General features: G+C 45.3%; 1 protein-coding gene across 1 annotated transcript in view; it reads right to left on the bottom strand.

Annotated features, from left to right (window-relative positions):
- LOC104580104 (zinc finger protein 608-like) overlaps positions 1-20,932 on the bottom strand; it is a 158,164-nt gene that overhangs the window by 125,576 nt on the left and 11,656 nt on the right. The window contains exon 2 of the mRNA XM_088529025.1: positions 1,221-1,252. Within this exon, the coding sequence (XP_088385151.1) occupies positions 1,221-1,252 (32 nt within the window). The remainder of the gene's footprint in view (positions 1-1,220; positions 1,253-20,932) is intronic.

The raw sequence follows: 20,932 nt of genomic DNA, 5'->3' as shown, positions 1-20,932 counted from the left end.
TCTTGAACTAACTTGAGGGAACCACTGATCCGATATAACGGTTATGAAAACATTTTGTGGGAGCGGAGTGTGCTCTCATTTTCCGAAGGGTTCGGCGGGAGGCGGGGGGGAGTCTTCAAAATAATGTCTAAAAAACAATTAAAAAAGCACAGACTAGAGTTTCAAATTGCTGCCTATAGAAAAAAATAAAATGGGAGCTTGGGCTAATTTAGTCATGTGGTAAGTAATTCAGTAACTAGTGTCCAAACAGATAAAACAGACAAGCTTTTTTTTCCAGGAGAGATCGCTTCCCTCTCCCCCCCGCATTGTCTCAGCAAGACTCACAGTCTATTTCTTTCCTCCCCTTCTTCTGTCCACCAGCCCCCTTTCCTCCCCCTCCTCGTAAATCAGACGAGGCTCAGAGCTTTAGCTTAATATTTTTAAATAGCTGGTGTTGGAAAGCTAAAAGAGGTATAGTAGTGGGCAGCAGCAGCAACCGCCGAGGCGCGGTGGTTCCCTTACAGGGCAGGCCGCTTTTGTCACGTGAGGCTCGTGGGCTCAGTTGGTTGTGAGAGGAAAAATGGGTGCCAAGCATATCAAGCAAATACTGATCTGATTTAAAAATAAAAAATAAAAAAGGGTCTTCTCCCCCACCGCTACCAGTTACAGAGATGAAGCATTTCCTCCAGCCAAGGGATCACGTCCTGGAAAAGGCGGCAGGCAGCCCTCAGCCACCGCCAGTGGTGCCGGCTGGGGGCTGTTTTGTGGGAGACGCCTCGGGAAGCGCCCAGGGCAGTGTGAGCAAACAGGTGATGCCACCCCTCAGCTCCAGCCTCGTATTTCTGGTGTTAATATATGACAGGAGAAATGCCTCCCGTGTCCTCTCTAAGCCTCCTCGCTCCTTTAGCATGCTACTGTCTTTTGGGGGTTCTGTTGGGGTTGTAGACTGATCTGTAATTGTGTAAGTTTTGTTTTCCCCTATCAGTTAGTTAAAATTCCTCAAAGAAGGTACTTTAACGCTCCCCGAGGACGCCGTCAAGCATGATTTGTGTGACTATGGTCCTTTCACCTTCTGATTTCTCTCAAATAGCTCATTCTCCTACTTATATGGATTTTACTCCCCCCCTCCCCCAAAAAAAAAAAGTTACTTCAACACCCCAAACTCTTAACACTTCCCTTTGCACGAAGGAAAAAAAAAAACACATTTAAGTGCTATAGACACACCACGCAATCGTACTTACAATCTGTATTGGATCAAGTTGACCTTTTCCTTCTAATTACATTGAATGCGGGTTTTTTTTTGCAGCCGCTTTTGATTTTTTGAAAAATACCTCCAACAGGTTTATTGTATGTGGAAAAAAGAAAGAACACCAGATACCATGAAGCTTCCTTTGTTAAAACAAAACAAAACAAAACAACAAAAAAAAACCCCACAAGACCCAAGAGTCAGCCAGCACACACGCGCTACACAACGCGCTGCCTTAACGGCCTCGGGAGGAGAGGCAGGGGGAGGAGAGGCAGGGGGAGGAGAGGCAGGGGGAGGAGGGGGGGGAGGAGCGGGGGGGGAAGGGCAGCTAATCAGAAAGTAGCTTTTATGAATCTGGGCTCTCTGATTGGCTCGTCGTTCCTGCTGCCTGCCGATAGGGGTGGGAGAAAGAAACATCCCCCCACCCCTTATAACCCTCCGACTACCCCTGGTGCTACAGCAGGCAGCTCATGCTGCAGCAGGGATATAAATTGTGTTTCCCATTTCAATTATGACATTATCCTATGTAGCCTTAAATAGGAGGGAGTGAAAAAAAGCAAACCACGGTGGAGAGTAGCTCTGCCAAGACTCATACTTTGGCAGCAAGACTCTATTTTCTTTCATTTTAATTTCAGGGCAGTTTTCGAAGAGATGATGAATGATTAAAAAAAAAATCCTCTCTGCTGGTTTCAAAGAGGCAATTTAGAGCCTCACTCAGAATTTTTAAATGCCTCCTGATTTCAAATTATAACAGCTTGAACCTGCGTGGGAGGGCTGGCGAGAGATATGTGCAACTTTTCTCATGCTTAGTGGAGGAGAAAAGTAAACAGGCTGGAGGGAGGTGCAGGGCAAGGTTCCCCCACCTCAACTCTGAAGGACACTGTGACACCGCAGCATGCTTGCATCAGCCCTGTTTCCCAGCTTCCCTCTTTGCATGTCTTATTTCGTGATCTTTTTTACAATATGGCTTAATTAGGCAGGTTCTAGTCTATTCTTTTTTTTTTCTTTTCTTTCTTTTTTTTTTTTTTGGAGGGGGGGGAGCAGAAAGCAAGCCTTTTGTTTCCAGGCTCCTGATTTACTGCCACAAGCACTGAAGCACTGAACTGTGAATGTGCTCTACCATATAACTACCATGTGAACATCCTTTCACAGGAATTAGTAACACAAATCTTCCCTATCGGCCTTTGTGTAGCTCAAAAATATCCCCCCCTTAGTCATCCCTTTTGTTTAGGTTTGGGAGCCATTAGGCCCTGCACCAACCCCTTAGTCATCCCTTTTGTTTAGGTTTGGGAGCCATTAGGCCCTGCACCAACGGCAAATTGTGCTTAACCCCTTGCGCACTGTCGGCGGTGGGCCAGGGGCCAAGTGCACGCTCTGCTGCTAGCAGCCGCATTCTGTGGGGCAGGGAGCTGCCCCCTGCCCCATCCTTGTCCCTGCCGACGCCACCCACGACATAGCAGAGAAAGGGGGGACCTGTCCCTGCTTCGCAGCAGCTGGTGGTGCCCATGTGCAGCCCTGTTCTACAGCCGTAGTGGCATCTCCCGTGGACCCCCCCCCATTATTTCTCATACGTAGGCACGATGTGCCCCCTTTTTACTCCTGTGAAAATTTCCATTAGTGGAGGATGCACCAAGCAGTGCAAACCGCCTAAACCTGTCTGCTGAAAACAAGAGGGTTATCTGGGAAAAATGCCACCTGTGCTGTCTAGCCTTGCTGCCCCCCGGCACTGTGCCCCACAGCCAAAGGGCCTTTCAGGAAGCACCCACTGCCCATGGCCCACAGCTCCAGTGCTATCCGAAAAGCGGCTTTGCAGCCTTGTGTGCAATGAGCCAGTAATCTCACATGCAGGAGAGACATTTGCTCCTTTGTTCTGGAGCTGCACAAGGCCGAGTGCTCGGTGGTTTCCCACAAATCGAGCACATCTTCCCAACTTTCCAAATCCTATTGACACACTCAGTAATCACCCCAAGCACATCCCCAATCTTACACTGATTGGTTAGTAATTTTCATACAATTATAATATTGATTACTCATGGTGCCCACTATTCTGTATGCTCAGTGAAGGGGTCTTCACCTGGGCAAGGGTCTTTTTGACCCATGGGCGTGATTTTTAGTATTATAATGAAGGCCCTTCACTTAAGGATACATGGACCTTGGGTTTTTCTGCCAAGTTTGCAAAGTGTTAAAAACATTCTGATTTTAACGAGCAGCTCCAGGTTGTCCTTGGTTAAAGAATGCTAACTGTCTGCTCAGTCTGCTCTGCTGCTAAGTTTCCTGCTGTCCTACCAAGATACAGGGGACATCTGTTCTACTTAAACAAGGTGAATCATCGTAATCCTGCAAGATTATTCTCCCCTTTGAGACTGATATTTTGTGCAACAATAAAAAAAAAGCATTGAATTACTACATATACACATATAAAGGCTAATAAGATTATTCCTAAGATTGCTAAACACATTTTAACCCGTGATCGGGGAACCAGGAAGTTAAACGTTTCCATGTCTCTTCAAATCCAACAGGCGTATTGTCCTTCTGAATTTCATGCATTATCCTACTCTGTTTTCAAATTTCATTTAAGTCAGTAGAAATCCTCCCACTTTGATCTATATATACACAGCAGCTGGTGTTAATTATTGTTCATTCTCCTCCTTGTGAGACCAACAACATATCCAGAGCCACCCTGTTTTGAATTGTTATTGTAGCAATTTCTGAAGCTTCTTCTTCTAAGACAATAATGGCACGAGAAGTCTCATTACCTGTACATTCCACCACCGTGGAAATGCTTACCAAAGCTTTTTCCAGTTCACTTACTCCTAACCGTCTAGGCGGCAAGGCCCTCTGTGCTTTATCCCTGCATATCCAGCACCATCCAGATCCTTTTGGAACATTCCAATAACTGTCTTCTCTTTTTTTGTAATTGCATTCCTTATAGAATTTTTTCCTGATATCTAACCTGAACTTCCCTTTGCGCAACATATGGCCATTTCCTCTTGTCCTATCTTTCAGTAGTTATTTTGGAGAAGAGATCTACCCCTGCCTCACTACAACCTCCTTTCAGGGAGTTGTAGAGAGCGATAAGGTCATCCCTGAGCCTCCTCTTCTCCACACTAAATAACACCAGCTCCCTCAGCCATTCCTCATAAGGTCTGAGCTCCAGCCTCTTCACCAGCTCTACGTTGAAATTCTGGAGGGCAATCTTTGGACTGTTTAGGACATTGGTTGGGAGAGTCCCTTGGGAGACAGTCCTGAAGAGCAAAAAGGTCCAGAAAGGCTGGACTTTTCTCAAGAAGGAAATCTTAAAGTCACAGGAGCAGGCCATCCCCGTGTGCCAAAAGATGAGATGGAGGGGAAGACTGGCCTGGCTGAATAGGGAATTATCTCTGGGAAAAATCACTCCTGGGAAAAAAAAAAAAAAAGAGTTTACCAGCTTTGGAAGAAGGAGCAGGCAACTCAGGAAGAGTACAAGGACATTTCTACAGCATGCAGAGAGGAAATTAGAAAGGTGAAAGCTAATCTGGAACTCAGTCTGGCCACCGCTGTAAAAGACAACAGAAAATGCTTCTACAAATACATTAACAAGAAGAGGAGGGCTAAGGAGAATCTCTATCCTTTATTGGATGGGTTGGGGAACATTGTCACCCAGGATGAGGATAAGGCTGAAGTAGTTAATGCCTTTTTTGCCTCAATGTTTAATACACAGATCAGTTATCCTCAAGGTAATTGCCCCCCTGAGCTGGAAGATATTTATGGAGAGTAGAAGAAACTCCCCATAATTCTCCATTAAATTCTCCCCATAATACTCCATTTGGACACTCACAAGTCTATGGGGCCAGATGGGGTCCACCCGAGGGTCCTGAGGGACCTGGCAGAAGTGCTCACCAAGCTGCTCTCTATCATCTATCAGCAGTCCTGGTCAACTGGGGAAGTCCCAGATGACTGCAGACTTGCCAATGTGACACCCATCTACAAGAAGGGTCATCTGGAGGGTCTGGGGAACTGTCAGCCTGTCCTCGGTATCGGGGAAAGTTATAGAGCAGATCATCTTGAGGGCGATCATACAGTATGTGTGCGACAACCAGGGGATCAGGCCCAGCCAACATGGATTCATGAAAGGCAGGTCCTGCCTAATCAACCTGGTCTCCTTTTATGACCAGGTGACCCGCCTAGTGGATGAGGGGAAGGCTGTGGACGTGATCTACTTAGACTTCAGGAAGGCCTTTGACACAGTCTCCCACTGCTTTCTCCTGGAGAAGCTGGCAGCTCAAGGCTTAGACAGGTGTACTCTTTGCTGGGTGAAAACCTGGCTGGATGGCTGGGCCCAGGGAGTGGTGGTGAATGGAGATAAATCCAGCTGGAGACTGGTTACAAGTGGTGTTCCCCAGGGGTCTGTGTCAGGGCCCGTCCTCTTCAATATCTTTATCGATGATCTGGATGAGGGGATTGAGTGCACCCTCAGCAAGTTTGCAGATGACACCAAGCGGGGAGGAAGAGTTGATCTGCTTGAGGGAAGGAAGGCTCTGCAGAAGGATCTGGACAGGCTGGATTGATGGGCTGAGATCAACCATATGAGGTTCAACAAGACCAAGTGCCGGGTCCTGCACTTTCGTCGTAACAACCCCATGCAGCGCTACAGGCTTGAGGCAGAGTGGCTGGAGAGCTGCGCGGCAGAAAAGGATCTGGGGGTGTTGGTCGACAGCCGGCTGAACATGAGCCAGCAGTGTGCCCAGGTGGCCAAGAAGGCCAATGGCGTCCTGGCTTGTATCAGGAACAGTGTAGCCAGCAGGACCAGGGAAGTGATCGTCCCCTTGTATTCGGAGCTAGTGAGGGCGCACCTCAAATACTGTGTTCAGTTTTGGGCCCCTCATTACAAGAAAGACATGGAGGCGCTGGAGCCTGTCCAAAGAAGGGCAACGAAGTTGGTGAAGGGGTTGGAGCACAGACCTTATGAGGAGTGGCTGAGGGAGCTGGGGTGATTTAGTCTGGAGAAGAGGAGGCTCAGAGGACACCTTATTGCTTTCTATAACTACCTGAAAGGAGGTTGTAGTGAGGCAGGGGGTTGATCTCTTCTCCAGAATAACTACCAAAGATAGGACAAGAGGAAATGGCCTCAAGTTGCACCAGGGGAGGTTCAGGTTAGATATTGGGATACATTTCTACATGGAAAGAGTAGTCAAGCATTGGAACAGGCTGCCCAGGGAAGTAGTGGAGTCATCATCCCTTGCAGTATTCATGAAATATGTAGATGAAGCACTTAGGGACATGGTTTAGCAGGCATGGTGTTGAACGGTTTATGGTTGGACTCGATGATCTTGAAGGTCTTTTCCAACCATAATGATTCTATAATTCTGTGATTTTGGTAGGACAGGAGGAAGCTTAGCAGTAGAGCAGACAGTGAGATACTGAGAGATACTCCCTTACAAAATCCAGAGTGGGAGTCATTTACTCATGTAAGCAGTTCTGTGGAAAAAGGAGAATGGAAGGCTGGTTTTGCGGTTGTCACCTTAGAAGAAGAAATAGAGACAAAACCATTGCCAATAAATACATCATCTCAGAAAGCTGACGATTGCTTTGACACGGGCTCTGGAGTTATCAGGAGGAAAGGGGAAATCTTGCCTGACTAACCTGATAGCCTTCTATGATGAAATGACCGGCTGGATAGACGAGGGGAGAGCGGTGGATGTCGTCTATCTCGACTTCACCAAGGCTTTTGACACCGTCCCTCACAACATCCTCCTGGGCAATCTCCGGAAGTGTGGGATAGATGAGTGGACAGTGAGATGGATTAGGAACTGGCTGGATGGCAGGGCCCAGAGAGTGGTGATCAACGGTGCAGAGTCTAGTTGGAGGCCTGTGGCTAGTGGGGTCCCCCAGGGGTCAGTCCTTGGTCCAGTCCTGTTCAATTTATTCATCAATGACCTGGATGAAGGCACAGAGTGCTCCCTCAGCAAGTTTGCTGATGACATGAAACTGGGAGGAGTAGCCGATACCCCAGAGGGCTGTGCTGCCATCCAGAGGGACCTGGACAGACTGGACAACTGGGCGGTGAAAAACCTCATGCAATTCAACAAGGCCAAGTGCAAGGTCCTGCACCTGGGGAGGAATAACCCCAGACACCAGTACCGACTGGGGTCTGACCTTGTGGAGAGCAGCTCTGCAGAGAAAGACCTGGGTGTCATGGTGGATGATAAGTTGACCATGAGGCAGCAGTGTGCCCTCGTGGCCAAGAAGGCCAACGGAATCCTGGGCTGCATTAAGAAGAGCATCTCCAGCAGGTCGAGGGAGGTGATCCTGCCCCTCTACTCAGCCCTGGTGAGGCCGCATCTGGAGTACTGTGTCCAGTTCTGGGCTCCACAGTACAAGAGGGATGTGGAGCTGCTGGAGAGAGTCCAGCGCAGGGCTACAAGGATGATCAGGGGCCTGGAACATCTGCCCTATGAGGAGAGGCTGAGGGAGCTGGGCCTGTTCAGCGTGGAGAAGAGAAGGCTGAGAGGGGATCTAATCAGTGTATATAAATACCTCAAGGGAGGGAGTGCAGAGGACGGGGATGGTCTCTTTTCAGTGGTGGCCACTGATAGGACTAGAGGAAATGGCCGGAAACTGAAACACCAAAAATTCCATAGGAACTTAAGGAAAAATTTCTTAACAGTGAGGGTGACAGAGCACTGGAACGGGCTGCCCAGAGAGGTTGTAGAGTCTCCTTCTCTGGAGATCTTCAAAACCCGCTTGGATGCAGTCCTGTGCCACGTGCTCTAGGTGTCCCTGCGTATGCAGGGGGGTTGGACTAGATGATCTCTAGAGGTCCCTTCCAACCCTAAGCATTCTATGATTCTATGATTCTATGAAAGCGGGCCAATATCTATACTGACTTGAAATATGCCTTTGGGGTAATACATGCACACAGGGCAGTTTGGAAGGAAAGGGGATGGAGGATCGAAGCCCCCCAAGTATACAGAAAAAGAGAAGAGGTTGGCTGAATTATTGAAATGCAAAATGACTGCTGATGGATGGTGGATAACCCCAGTCAGACAAGGTGTCGTGAACCCACCAATAAAAAGAGAGTTGACTAAAATTATATCAGTTTTGAATCGTCTTTCAACATATTAAGATTTATGCTTCGTATTAGTCTGTTTATTAATAAGGGAGGCGGCCTACAGAACAATTTGATTTTACAATTAGTCCAAGGATTTGGGGAAACGCAAAATGTTATCTGAATAACTGCTTGTTTGTCTATACCAACCGAATCTGGGAATCCAGCCCCTTGGGGAGTTTTACCCAGCAATTTATCCAAAATGTGGGAACATATGTGGAAGGGAGCAAATGTCACATGAATAAAGGCTTAGAAGGTAATTGGCTGAACAATATTTTACAAGGACTTGGATTCTCACCGGATGCTTGGCAGGTCTTTTGCAAACGGTTATTGTACTCCTAGTTATATTACTGTTAATTGGTCTAGCTAAAGGATGATTACTAAAAATGTAAGGGGAATTTATGTGACAATTGGGAGAGGGATTGAAACTTATTAGGCTTATCAGGCTCTGAAAAGGCCATGAGAAGTTTCAAAAGTGGGTAAATGACACCAGCTTTCTTTAACTATATATATAGTTTTTGGTAACAGCTCCCTAGACCATTTCAGGGAAAGTGAGACAGATTAGCAAAACTCCTGTTATTCACTCTGCTTAAAGTAGCTGAATCCACTTCGGCCTGAGCAAGTTGCAGAGGGCTTTTCTTAGTGCAGCTGGCAGAGCTGAGGTTTAGTAGTAACTTCTGGGAGGAGACCTGGGCATACAGTGACAAGTAAGTGACAAGCAAGTAATGTAGACTTGCTTGGAAGAGCAACCCCAGTTTATGAACACAGTTGTTTGCAGCCTCAGAGTCATATTCTGAACCTGCCTCTTACTGTTGAGCCACTGAGCCTAGCAGGATACGCTTGCTCATTACTAGAGCGAATAAGGTCAAACTTGGTCACCAAGAATTTAATTCAAAAATACACTTGCTTTTCCCAGCCACGGGCATTATTTGTGCTCCCCAAAAGGCACATCTTTCCCAAACTGGGCAATGTCTGTTAATTACAGAGTTAATTAAATAGGGGCCCAACATGTTCTGCCAGGCAATGCATGTGCATTCATCCAGAAGAGCTTTCCTGGTAAACCTTCCTCCCACCTAATCAAAGCCTTGCAATTTGAACCCTGGCGTAAGGCAGGGACAGGGAGCTGGGGAAAACATGGGCACAGCTGGTTGCTGCACTGGGTGGAGGGGCTTACTGGGCCCTGTTGGCCCTGCAAAAAGTACTCCTCTGACCTTGCCTCCCTGGGCTGTGGCTGTCCCTTGCCCAGCTACAATGGAGGCTTGTTGCACATAATGACTGTACTTTAACCAGACAATAGGTGTGCTAAGGAGATTAGCTGGAGCTATTTCCCTTACCTGCCTGCAAGGAGGCTGTTTGGAGAACAAGCAGGGGACAAAAGACCTCTGGATGGAGTAAAGTCCCTGCAGAGTGAGGGAGGGAGTGACCTGACAGCACACCAACTGCTTCAGCCTTTCTCCTGGGGTATCCTTTGTGCACCAGGAGGGTGCAGACCAGTGGGCGCTTGAGCTGCTCTAACAGCTTGCTGCTGCCAAAAGGGACAGGCTCAGGCCCCATTTCCCCACTTATCACTCCAGCCCTTCGACTTGTGTGGTCTCATCTTCTCCACTGCACAGCCCTGGCACTCCTTTGACCTCTCAGCGAGTCAGTGGAGTTTGTTAAGCTAAGAGAAAACTATTGACTAAGGGTGGAAGCGAGGGACAGAAGATTGAGGGGCCAAATTGTCACCAAAAACCAGGAGAAAAAAAAAACCTCTTAACACCAATGTAGTATTAAGAATCAGGCATTGACTTTATTGCAGCACTGGGTGCACGGGGGATAGCTCCATCTATCGTGCCTGCCCTAAGGTGCGTTTGCTAAAGCTTTTATTTCTCTATTATCTACATATGCATTAAATTCTTGGAATGATCATACATATTCATTCTTTTTCCCAGAACTAATTATAATATACCCCACCCTCGCACACATGCGCCCTCTGTCCCTTTGGTGGTCTCTGGTGGTCTTTTGAGACCCCTGGTGGTCGCCTTTCCGTGTCCATTCAATGACCTCTAGTAACTCACTTCCATATATGGCCTCATTCTGGCTCAGAAGGCCCTGTTTTGGTCCCATAGCCCTGTTTCAGACAGTTCCTTGAAGATACGGTGGTCCTTATCTTCGTCTTCAACCGATCTTTGCTGTTTTGTCCGTATTCTCTCATGATGTACCAGCAACATCCACTGTTTTGTCTGTATTTTCTGGCGACAGCAGCGAAAATATGTCCTTGGGTGCATTCTCTTCTGGGATTTCTCATAACATTTTGACCGGAGGTTTACGATGCCTTGACCCAGCAAGAATTCAGGCAATTTTTGAAGTGCCATTACCCAGGACTAAGAAAGAGCTATGACAGTTCCTTGGGCTAGTAGGATACTGCAGAGCCTCGGTTGAAGATATTTCCACTTTACCTAGACCACTGTATGACTTTTTAACCCAAAACTGCCCCAATGTTGTGGTATGGACATGAAAAACAGAACAGAGCTTTAGAAAATTAAAAGATAAATTGACCAAGGCTTTGGAACATCTGCTGTTTTGTCTGTATTTTCCCGTGACAACAGCGAAAACATGTCCTTGGGTGCATTCTCTTCTGGAGTTTCTCATAACAAAATGGTGCAGGATTCCTCCTTTTTGTGGCAGTGAACTATGCAACTGGCTTCCTCCATTTCATCTAACTGTACGCTGAGGACAGCGATGTGTCCCCAGCAGCCATAACCAGGTATGCTACCCGAATTGCCAAAAATATATATTTAAGCCATAAATCATTCTAGGTCATTTTGACTACAAAAGGCACTCATAAAAGCACCTTATTCCCAGTCAAAGGCAGAAATTTTTGATAGCTAAGGGCAGAAGGTACTGGCACGGCTACAGTGAAAAAAAAAATCTGCCTCTGCTGTTGGCACAATGAGAGGGAATTAGTGCATAAAAATGGGTGTGCAGTAAATTCATAAGAGTTTCCTTTGCCCTAACTTCATTGCATAAGAGAGCAAAGAAATCAAGGTGTTGGAGCAGAGATGTATAGATGAATTCACAGCGACAAATGAGAAATCGTAGACAAATGAAGGGGAGAAGTCTGCATGCTTTGATAACAGAGTGGAGAGGTTTGTCTATTGTTGCAGTTCAAATGGCTGCAGCGACCTGGTTCAGGGACGGCATGGCGACCACCCCCAAGCCACTCGGGCCATCAGCTAGTTGACACCAATGTGGTGGACAGCAAATGGCGTTTATTGATGGGTAACAAGGTGTTATATAGCTAGGTTTACAACGTCACATCCGTCTGCTTACACCATAGACTAAACACTATTGGCTATTAGGGGCCCTATCTTTCCGTACAGCACGATATCTTCCGGCCGCCGTTCCCTAACTATCTGCAACAGTCTATGAACAAATGTGTGAGATTATAAGATGAGCCAAGGGCAGTAAATGGTTTGGAGGACAAATGATTTGGAAGAGTCACCCAGACTAGTCTGGGTCAGATCATTGACTCCAGACAAATGCTCCAAACTGCTAAGAAAGTAGAAGCAAGGAAATAATTACAAGAAGTATCACCTCTTGTCTTGATCTGTGTATTTTTGTGTTAAGTGAAACTCAGTGGGTGATTTTAGAAACTAAAAGCAAATTCAGTCTAATCTCTGTATGGGTTCCTTCTGAAAGAAGGAAACTGATAGAAAGTCACATGTTTTCCTGTCACATTGCCCACTGGCTTCCTCCTTGTCTTCTGGAGATCTTCAAAACCCACCCGGATGCCACTCCGTGCCATGTGCTCTAGGTGTCCCTGCTGGACCAGGGGGGTTGGACTAGATGATCTCTAGAGGTCCCTTCCAACCTTAAACATTCTGTGATTCTGTGATTTTGGGCAGGCTACGTACTTATCAAAGCATTCCATACCTCTGGCACAGACTTGCCCAAGAAGGCTCCTTTGTGTTGCTTCTCCCTTGGCCTTCAGGAGATCAGTCTGGGACTGCACTGCCACCTTTACTGGCACTCATGGACCCACAGCTTCATTCCCTTTCACAGAGAATTTATACAACCTGATTCTCCACTCTGAATTTAACCAAATCGGAAGTTTTTAGTGACATTCTTCACACTTTAATTTTGACTTCTCAGTTCTAAAGCATGCAGAAATATTTCTGAGACACAGCCCCACTGCTAGGACTGGCATAGGTTTACTGATAAATTACTCAGTATTGGAATATCAGTAATTCAATTAATAAAAATAATAAAAAAAAAGAATTGTCACAGAAAACTAGTATCAGGTTATCAGGTTACAGTGGTAGAGCTTTAGTAATGATGCCAACTGAGCATAATGTTACAGCACTATGTAAAACCACTGGGACAGTTATTGGTGCAATTTAGTTTCAGATAAAGCCTGTGCTATATTCTGCCTTCCAGAGGCACCTGTCTACAGGCATGCAAGACCCCACCAAGTCAACTTTAAACTTGTATTGATAAAGTTTTTGGAAGTGAATATTTCTCACAGGCAGAAAAGAAGGGGCAAAGCTATTTTAAAAAATGTTTTCTTAAACTTTAATTTTCTACATGCAGTAAAAGAATAAGAGAGTATGGTTTCTTTCTGGAGCACATATTCATAACACACCATTTCAGAGGATGTGACAGACCCCCAATATGACAAAAATATCTAACAGACAGATTGCTAGATAGACAGATAATAAGGAAAGGTACAATTCAAGTATTGTGCATGAAGTCTGTGGCAGAACCAGGAGTACCATTTAAATCAATGGACTCCTATCTGTTTTGCAAGAGAACATAAGAGTACAGGTCTAGAAAGGACACTTTGTTCAACAAGTCCAAATCTCTGCCATCACAGAAAACCATGCAATATCTGCATTAAGAGATAAACAGCACCTGTATTCCACATCTTATCACAACATCATAGGCCCCAGAGTTCATTCCAGAGTCCTACAGCGAACACTAGACGTGTATCCAAACAACATAAGCCACAGCTATATTATGGTATGCCCCAGGAAGACAGCAGGCATTTTTTCAATTATGTAAGCCTCTGCACAGAAGGGAACTTATTAGAGAAACCTCCCAAATGACCCCTGGGAAAAGCTCGAGTTTAATTCTGCAGAGGAACACCACAAGGCCATGCCAGTCAGATTCGAATAACAATTGTTTCCAGACCTCACTTTGGCACAAGTGTGGGAAAGGATACATGAACCAGATGCCCAAGAAATTTCATTGCTAGTAGAAGTGTCACCTGCCTTCAGTTGTGACCAATTTCTACTGCTTCATAGGAAGCAGAAATGCCTTCTTTCTCTCCTTACTCTGCCCGAGCTCCACAAGGGGAAAGCAACACAAAAATAATAGAAAAAAAATTACTTGCCATATGGAATTCCCTCTGCTTGTCACTTGATTCAATAAGAAAACTCATATAACTGAAAGGCTTTTTTCAAAAGTTTTAAGGTTGATTTCTAAACTTAACTTTTCTTGCAAGTCTCTAGTATTAGAGAAAACAAAAAAACAAAAACATTTGTTACTGGAAAATATTAGAATTTTTCCACCAAGGCTTGTGGAAATACAAGATGGGTGTGCATGGGAGCTTTCTTAGCACTATAAGGACAGGGACAGTAGTGAGCTGCCAGGTCCTTTGGGGAGCTCACTCTCTCACTCCCTTCAGCCCCCCGCCACCCGCCCCTGCTCCCCTCTTCCTGATACTCTACAAGGTAGAGAGCCACAGTTTCCCTTCCCTCAGTGCTTTTTGAAATCTTCTTGCCATCATTTTTCTCATTCCCAGCAAAAAGATACCTATTTGATTAAGCATGAGAAGATTCCCCAAGCTCTGAAAATAAAAAAAAAAAAAACCTTGGTGCTGAGCTTGGCACCACCTGACACATGGAGTGGCACCAGTAAGTTACATTGCTTATAAAAATGTTTACCACAACATATGCCAACATTATTTTTTTCTGATCTTGTGCTTCCACATTGCCAGTACTTCAAAACTGAGTTATCCCATGGCTTCTCTGTTTCCACTTAATTTCCAAAGCAGTGAAAATGTCTCCTGATATAGAAATTAGAAAAATAAGCAAATCTACTCTTTGGTAAAAAAATAAGTAGTCCATGAACATTTGAGTAAATCAAATTAAAAGCTTACCAGAAGGATCCAGATGAAGGAGAACATGTTTTTTTGTTTGTTTGCCTTTTTTTTTTTTTTTTTTCAAGAGGAAATCTAGCACTTTTCTGTCTTCCCCCAACAGCAATTCTCCTGTAGGTCACAGCAGCAGGACTTGTCTCTGATTATCCATCAGAGAAACATTTACTTCTAAGTGCAGGGAAGTGTTAGATCTGTCTCCTTTCTGGCTTTGTCAACTATGAAGAGCCTGTTCTTGCTCATGAAGGTTCACAGGGAAGGAGATTATAAACTTAATAGCATCTGTGCAGAAAATCTCCCTGTTAAGAACCGAATGTCCACAAAGGAGACAGAGGAGTCTTAAAACTTTATTTGAATAAAGGAAGAGTCCACCAGGGCATATCCCTGTGGGATATCTCAAATTGCTGGAGGACGCAGCCCCCTTTTATCCTAATTTCCCGACCGAGGTACGCCCTCTCCTTTTCCCCATTGGCCAAGGTACTCAGAAGTTACGGACTTCCTGGCCCACCTACACTAAACTCCCTGCCTCCTTCCATCTGTTCTCACCTGAGGTCACCTGACTCCTTTGTCCCCCTTGCCAAAGAATGGGGAGCAATTCCCTCCTTAGTGAAAGCGGTGACTCTTGGCTCCACTCAGTCCTTCCCGCTGCATATACTCCTTTGTCCCGCTCGTCAGCCAAAGAATGTGGGGTAACTAACTCCCTTATTTGTAAAGACACAAACTAGTGTGTTATGCTCAGTCCCTACGCTTTTTTTTTTTCTCCTTAATATTTGTCTTTACAAACCTCTACACCCATCCTTGGAAGTGTACTAGACTCTGCATAGGTTAGTAACTAATCACCTGGGTTGGATAGCACTGGCCACCCATGGCCAGTCTTCAGACCCTGCTGGACTCCCACAGACCCAACATTTATTAAAGACCCTGGCTGCTTCTTCCCTTAGGGTCAAGAATCAATTCTCTGTCTCCTGACCCGCTCCCAACCAGTGTTACGGATCTATGGAGAGTTAGCCGGGGCTTGCCATCCTTTTCCTTCAACTGAGAAGTCCAGATTTCTGGTACCTTGGCCATCCATGCTTGGCTGTCTTGACTGATGTTTCTGTGGTTATAAGGTCCACTCCACTTTGCTGCCAGTGGTGCTTCTTTCCATTCTTTGACCAAGACCCAATCTGCTGGTACTGCAAAATCCAAGGGCAGGGTCTGTGCGAATGGAGCTTCCTGTCGGAGAGGCTTTACAAAAGAAAATATTCTGGCCACATATTGATCACTTATCTCTACCTCCCCACCAGGTTGGGTGTTAGCAGGGTAGGGAATCCCCTTATTCTTGCTAAAGCTAATGGTAGAAGTCGTGTCCACGGCATCTTAGTTTCTAACACCAATTTCAGAAGATGCCCTTTTAATGTTCCCATTCATCCTTTCCACTCTACCAGAGCTCTGGGGATGCCAAGGGGTCTGCAAATCCCATTGAATCCCCAGGGCAGTCATAACACCTTGAAGAACCTTTCCTCTATCTGAATCTATTGCCTCTAGCAGCCCATATCTTGGAATTATTTGTTCTAAGAACACCTTAATTACAGACCCAGTTGTTGCTGAGGCAGTCAGAAATGCCTCAGACCATCCTGTTAGCTGACATACTAGAAGATGCTTAAGCCTCCCTATACGGGGCAGCTCAGTAAAGTCTACTTGGCATCGTTGGAATGGGCGCACAGCCCAGGGTCATCCTCCCTTGCAACTTCTCTTGCGGCTCGGCTCTTTGCCTTATAGCCCTCAATAGCCCGTTTCGCCAGACCAAAAAGACCAAGGGCAGCGTAGGTTTTGAGGAAGGCCCTCATCAGTCCTCTAGAGCCCAAATGTCTTCTTTCTTCTGCCCCACTATTTTTAATTATCTCTAATTCTTCTGGCAGAAAAGACATCTTTTCCAGTAATGGCTGGACTACTGGGAGGAGAGGGAGGATCTTGGTGCCTACCACCTCCTCCGAGTATCCTGTCTGATGTCCCCTGATATGAATTATCGAGACCTTCTTGGGTAGGTTTACTACCTCCAGTAAGTGGGTAATCAGATCCTTATGTGTCAATGCCTTTCTTTGGCAAGTTAACAAACCTCTTTCTTCCCACAGCTTTCCAAACATATGTACCACCCCATATGCATATTTAGAATCTGTAAAGATATTCATTACCTTGCCTTGGTATAATTCACAGACTCTTATTAGAGCATACAATTCTGCCGTTTTGGCTGACCAGGTAGATGGTAGCTTTCCTCCTTCTAGCAGCTCCCTTCCCTATTAATGATTGCATATCCTGTGGCCCGTTTCCCTTCTATTACTCTTGAAGATCAATCAATGAACGCATTGTCCCCATCTGGCCAAGGGATATCTCCCAAATCTTCCCTAGCCCGAGTCTGGAGATCTATTACCTTCGATTCTTCTCCCTCAGGGCCAATCAGGCAAGAAGCTGGGTTAAACCCTCCCCCGCTTCTCAATTCTAAATCTTCCTGCTCCATTAAACAGGTTTCATACTGCAAGAACCTGGCGCTGGTCATCCATTTAGAAGCCCTTTCAATTAGAGATGCCTTGACCTCGTGTGGGACCTTGACAACAAGGGATCCTCCTATGGTCAATTTTTGGGCCTCAGTTACCATTAGGGCCATAGCTGCACAATTCTGCAGACAATAAGGCCACCCCTTAGCCACCGGGTCTAACATTTCAGAAAAATAAGCCACTGGTCTTCGCGTGCCTCCATGCTCTTGCATTAAAATTCCTTTGACATGGCCCTGCTTGGCGACCACATATAATTCAAATTCTTTCTCTGGGTTGGGAAGAGCAAAAGCCAAAGCCTTGGTCAATTTATCTTTTAATTTTCTAAAGCTCTGTTCTGTTTTTCATGTCCATACCACAACATTGGGGCAGTTTTGGGTTAAAAAGTCATACAGTGGTCTAGGTAAAGTGGAAATATCTTCAACCGAGGCTCTGCAGTATCCTACTAGCCCAAGGAACTGTCATAGCTCTTTCTTAGTCCTGGGTAATGGCACTTCAAAAATTGCCTGAATTCTTGCTGGGTCAAGGCATCGTAAACCTCCGGTCAAAATGTTATGAGAAATCCCAGAAGAGAATGCACCCAAGGACATATTTTCGCTGCTGTCGCCAGAAAATACAGACAAAACAGTGGATGTTGCTGGTACATCATGAGAGAATACGGACAAAACAGCAAAGATCGGTTGAAGACGAAGATAAGGACCACCGTATCTTCAAGGAACTGTCTGAAACAGGGCTATGGGACCAAAACAGGACCTTCTGAGCCAGAATGAGGCCATATATGGAAGTGAGTTCTGGGAGGTCATCAAGTGGACACAGTGAGACGACCACCAGGGGTCTCAAAAGACCACCAGAGACCACCAAAGGGACAGAGGGCGCATGTGTGCGAGGGTGGGGTATATTATAATTAGTTCTGGGAAAAAGAATGAATATGTATGATCATTCCAAGAATTTAATGCATATGTAGATAATAGAGAAATAAAAGCTTTAGCAAACGCACCTTAGGGCAGGCACGATAGATGGAGCTATCCCCCGTGCACCCAGTGCTGCAATAAAGTGAATGCCTGCTTCTTAATACTACATTGGTGTTAAGAGGTTTATTCCTGGTTTTCGGTGACAGTTTCTGGCGACCCAGGTGGGACACTGCTTCTGAATCTCGACAGATCCGTGGGATTACAGGACCTCCAGCCGGCACCGAGGGATTCTCGGGGAGAACCTTCAATCCCCAGACCGAAGAGCTCTTTACCTGGGAAGGTAAAGGCATTCCTTTCTTTATAAAAGGATCCTTAAAAAGGTTGCCTGCCTGTAAGACAAGGTGAAAGCTTTGCAGGGTTGCGCAAAGATACATACCTAAGGGAAGGGACAGGTTTGGTCGAAGGGGTCAGCCGAAAAGCTCGCCCATCAGATGAAGCGAAAGCTTTGCAGGGAAGGGCTTCAGGGTAGCTGCAGCATAAAGGGTAACTGGTTGAAATCAGGATCCTCTGTGTTAAAGTTCCATCAAAGGGTTAAAATCAGGCCTTTATTGCTGGATAACTGTAGTGTCAAAACTTGGAATGGTAACAGACTTCCCCGTCTGGATCTTGTGATTGGTTAATTGTGACGTCTTAAAATTCGGAGCGGCATTGGTATTCTCGTGTCGGTTGCTCTTGTCTGAACTTTGCATCTGGTATCTGTTATAAGAAAAAGCACAGACAGACCCATAATGCATCAACATAATGGGTAATATTTGTTCCCTGAAAGGAAGGGAGGAAGAGATCTTGAAAAGATCTCCTCTGGGATGTATTTTAAAACATTGAGAAATAGTAGGGGGAGATCTCCTTACTTGGAAACAACTTGTGGAGCATTGTAATCATTGGTGGCCACTATACACTCTGGAAGATCGAGAAAAGAGGCCAAAGAATGGAAATTTAAGATGTAACACAATTTTGTAACATGCTGTTTTGCAGGAGGGAGGAAAAGTGGATAAGTGGGATGAAATTCCATATGTAGATTTGTTGTTTTTTTTTTTTCTCTGAGAAATGATCATGAAACAAGAAAGAAATGTAAGTTGCTGATATCCGATTTGAAGCTGATTTGAATGTGTTAATGATGATGGAGGACAAAAAGTAGGGGTGTCAGCTTTGTTTGGCTTGCAGTACTGAGAAAAATGTTTGAAAGACTTCATAAGTGGATGATGGTCTGAGGAAGTGCAATTATTGGTCTGAGGATGTGCAATTGTCGATCTCTCGGGAAAGGGGGGATTGATAATAAAGGAAGTGAGGGATGGAGTCCAATTGCAGGCAAAGGGGGGATTGATGATAAAGGAAGTGAAGGATGGAGTCCAATTGCAGGCAGAATCTGAGCACAGCAGAACACTGTGATTCAGGCTCCACTGCATCAGGCAGTGGGAGCAGAGGGAATGCCTGTATCAGAGTTAAGGAACTGGAAGGACTAAATACTTCAGAAAGCAGATGGTATGCTTGGAATTTCAATATCTCACTTAATAGGGACTGCGTATAAGGTATACAATAATAGAGAAGAAGTAGAAAACAAGCATAACGCGCAGTGCGCACTCTGCAAGAAAAAGGGACAGTGAAAAAACGAATGTCCACAAGCAGAAAGTTGGATCCTGCTCTGAAGGCAGTTAAATTGATGGCATTAGATGAAGATTACTGATGAGGGCTGGGGGGGATTCAATCCCAGATGAACCTCTGGTTACATTAAGACTGGGGAATGAAGAAATAGAATTTTTGGTAGATACAGGAGCTACCTATTCTGTACTTAATACTTGAAAAGGAAATTTTAGCTCTGATACTCTAAGCATTGTTGGTGCCACAGGGAACAAGGAAATGTGGCCTTCTTTTAAACCTTTAAAATTCAAGTTAGGGAAACATTGGATGACTCACCAATTTCTATACATGTCCAACTGTCCTAAGCCTTTGATTGATAGGGACTTATTAAGCAAATTAGAGATGAAAAAAATCTTTAAAGATGGGGATGTGCGGTTATTGATACCTGAATCAAAAGCCGTGCAGGCGAGTGCTTTTGTGTTACAGGACAAGTAGGAGGAAAAGATCCCCATCGAAGTGGAGAAAGCAGTGACCTCTCTGGTATGGGCAGAAGAAATTCCCAGTCGGTCCAAGCTGGCGGACCTGGTCAAGGTTACACTAAAACCAGGGACTAAGCCGGTAAGGCTAAGACAATATCCCCTCAAATTGGAAGCAAGGAAGGGCTTAGAAAGTACAGCAAGTAAGTTCCTGGAGTATGGGTTGTTAATAGAATGCAAACCATAACATAATACACCAATATTACCAGTGAAAAAACCTAATGGGCAGTATAGATTAGTCCAAGATTTAAGGGCAATAAATCAAATTGTACAAGATATCCACCCAGTAGTGGCTAACCCGTATACCTTACTAGCAAATTTAAAGGAGAACCACGGATGGTTCACTGTGATCGATCTAAAGGATGCCTTCTTCTGCGTACCCCTTGATAGAAACAGTCAGGCAATGTTTGCCTTCAAGTGGGAGATCCCCACTACTGGACATAAAAGGCAACTCATTTGGACAGTGCTGCCTCAAGGGTTAAAGAACAGCCCAGCGATACTTGACAATCAATTGGCAAAGGAGCTGGAGTTGTGGAAAAAGGAAAACCCAGAAGGAACACTATTGCAGTATGTAGATGACATTTTGTTAGCAGCTGAAACTTGGGAAGAATGTCTACAGATGACCATAAGCCTGTTAAATTTATTGGGACAAGGAGGATATTGTATATCGAGAAGTAAAGCTCAGATAGGAAAGGAGACTGTGATTTATTTAGGTCTCGAGATTTCACGAGGACAACAGAGACTGGGAAATGACAGGAAAGAGGCAATCTGCCAAACTCCAGAACCAAGAACTGCACGAGAGTTGAGGGCGTTCCTGGGTATGGTCGGCTGGTGTAGACTGTGGATTGTTAACTATGGATCAACGGTA

This window comes from Tinamus guttatus, unplaced genomic scaffold (assembly GCF_059628265.1).
Source record: "Tinamus guttatus ecotype Peru unplaced genomic scaffold, ASM5962826v1 Tinamus_guttatus_pri_ptg000322l, whole genome shotgun sequence".
NCBI lineage: Eukaryota > Metazoa > Chordata > Aves > Tinamiformes > Tinamidae > Tinamus > Tinamus guttatus.
This window is presented reverse-complemented; position numbering and strand designations above follow the sequence as displayed.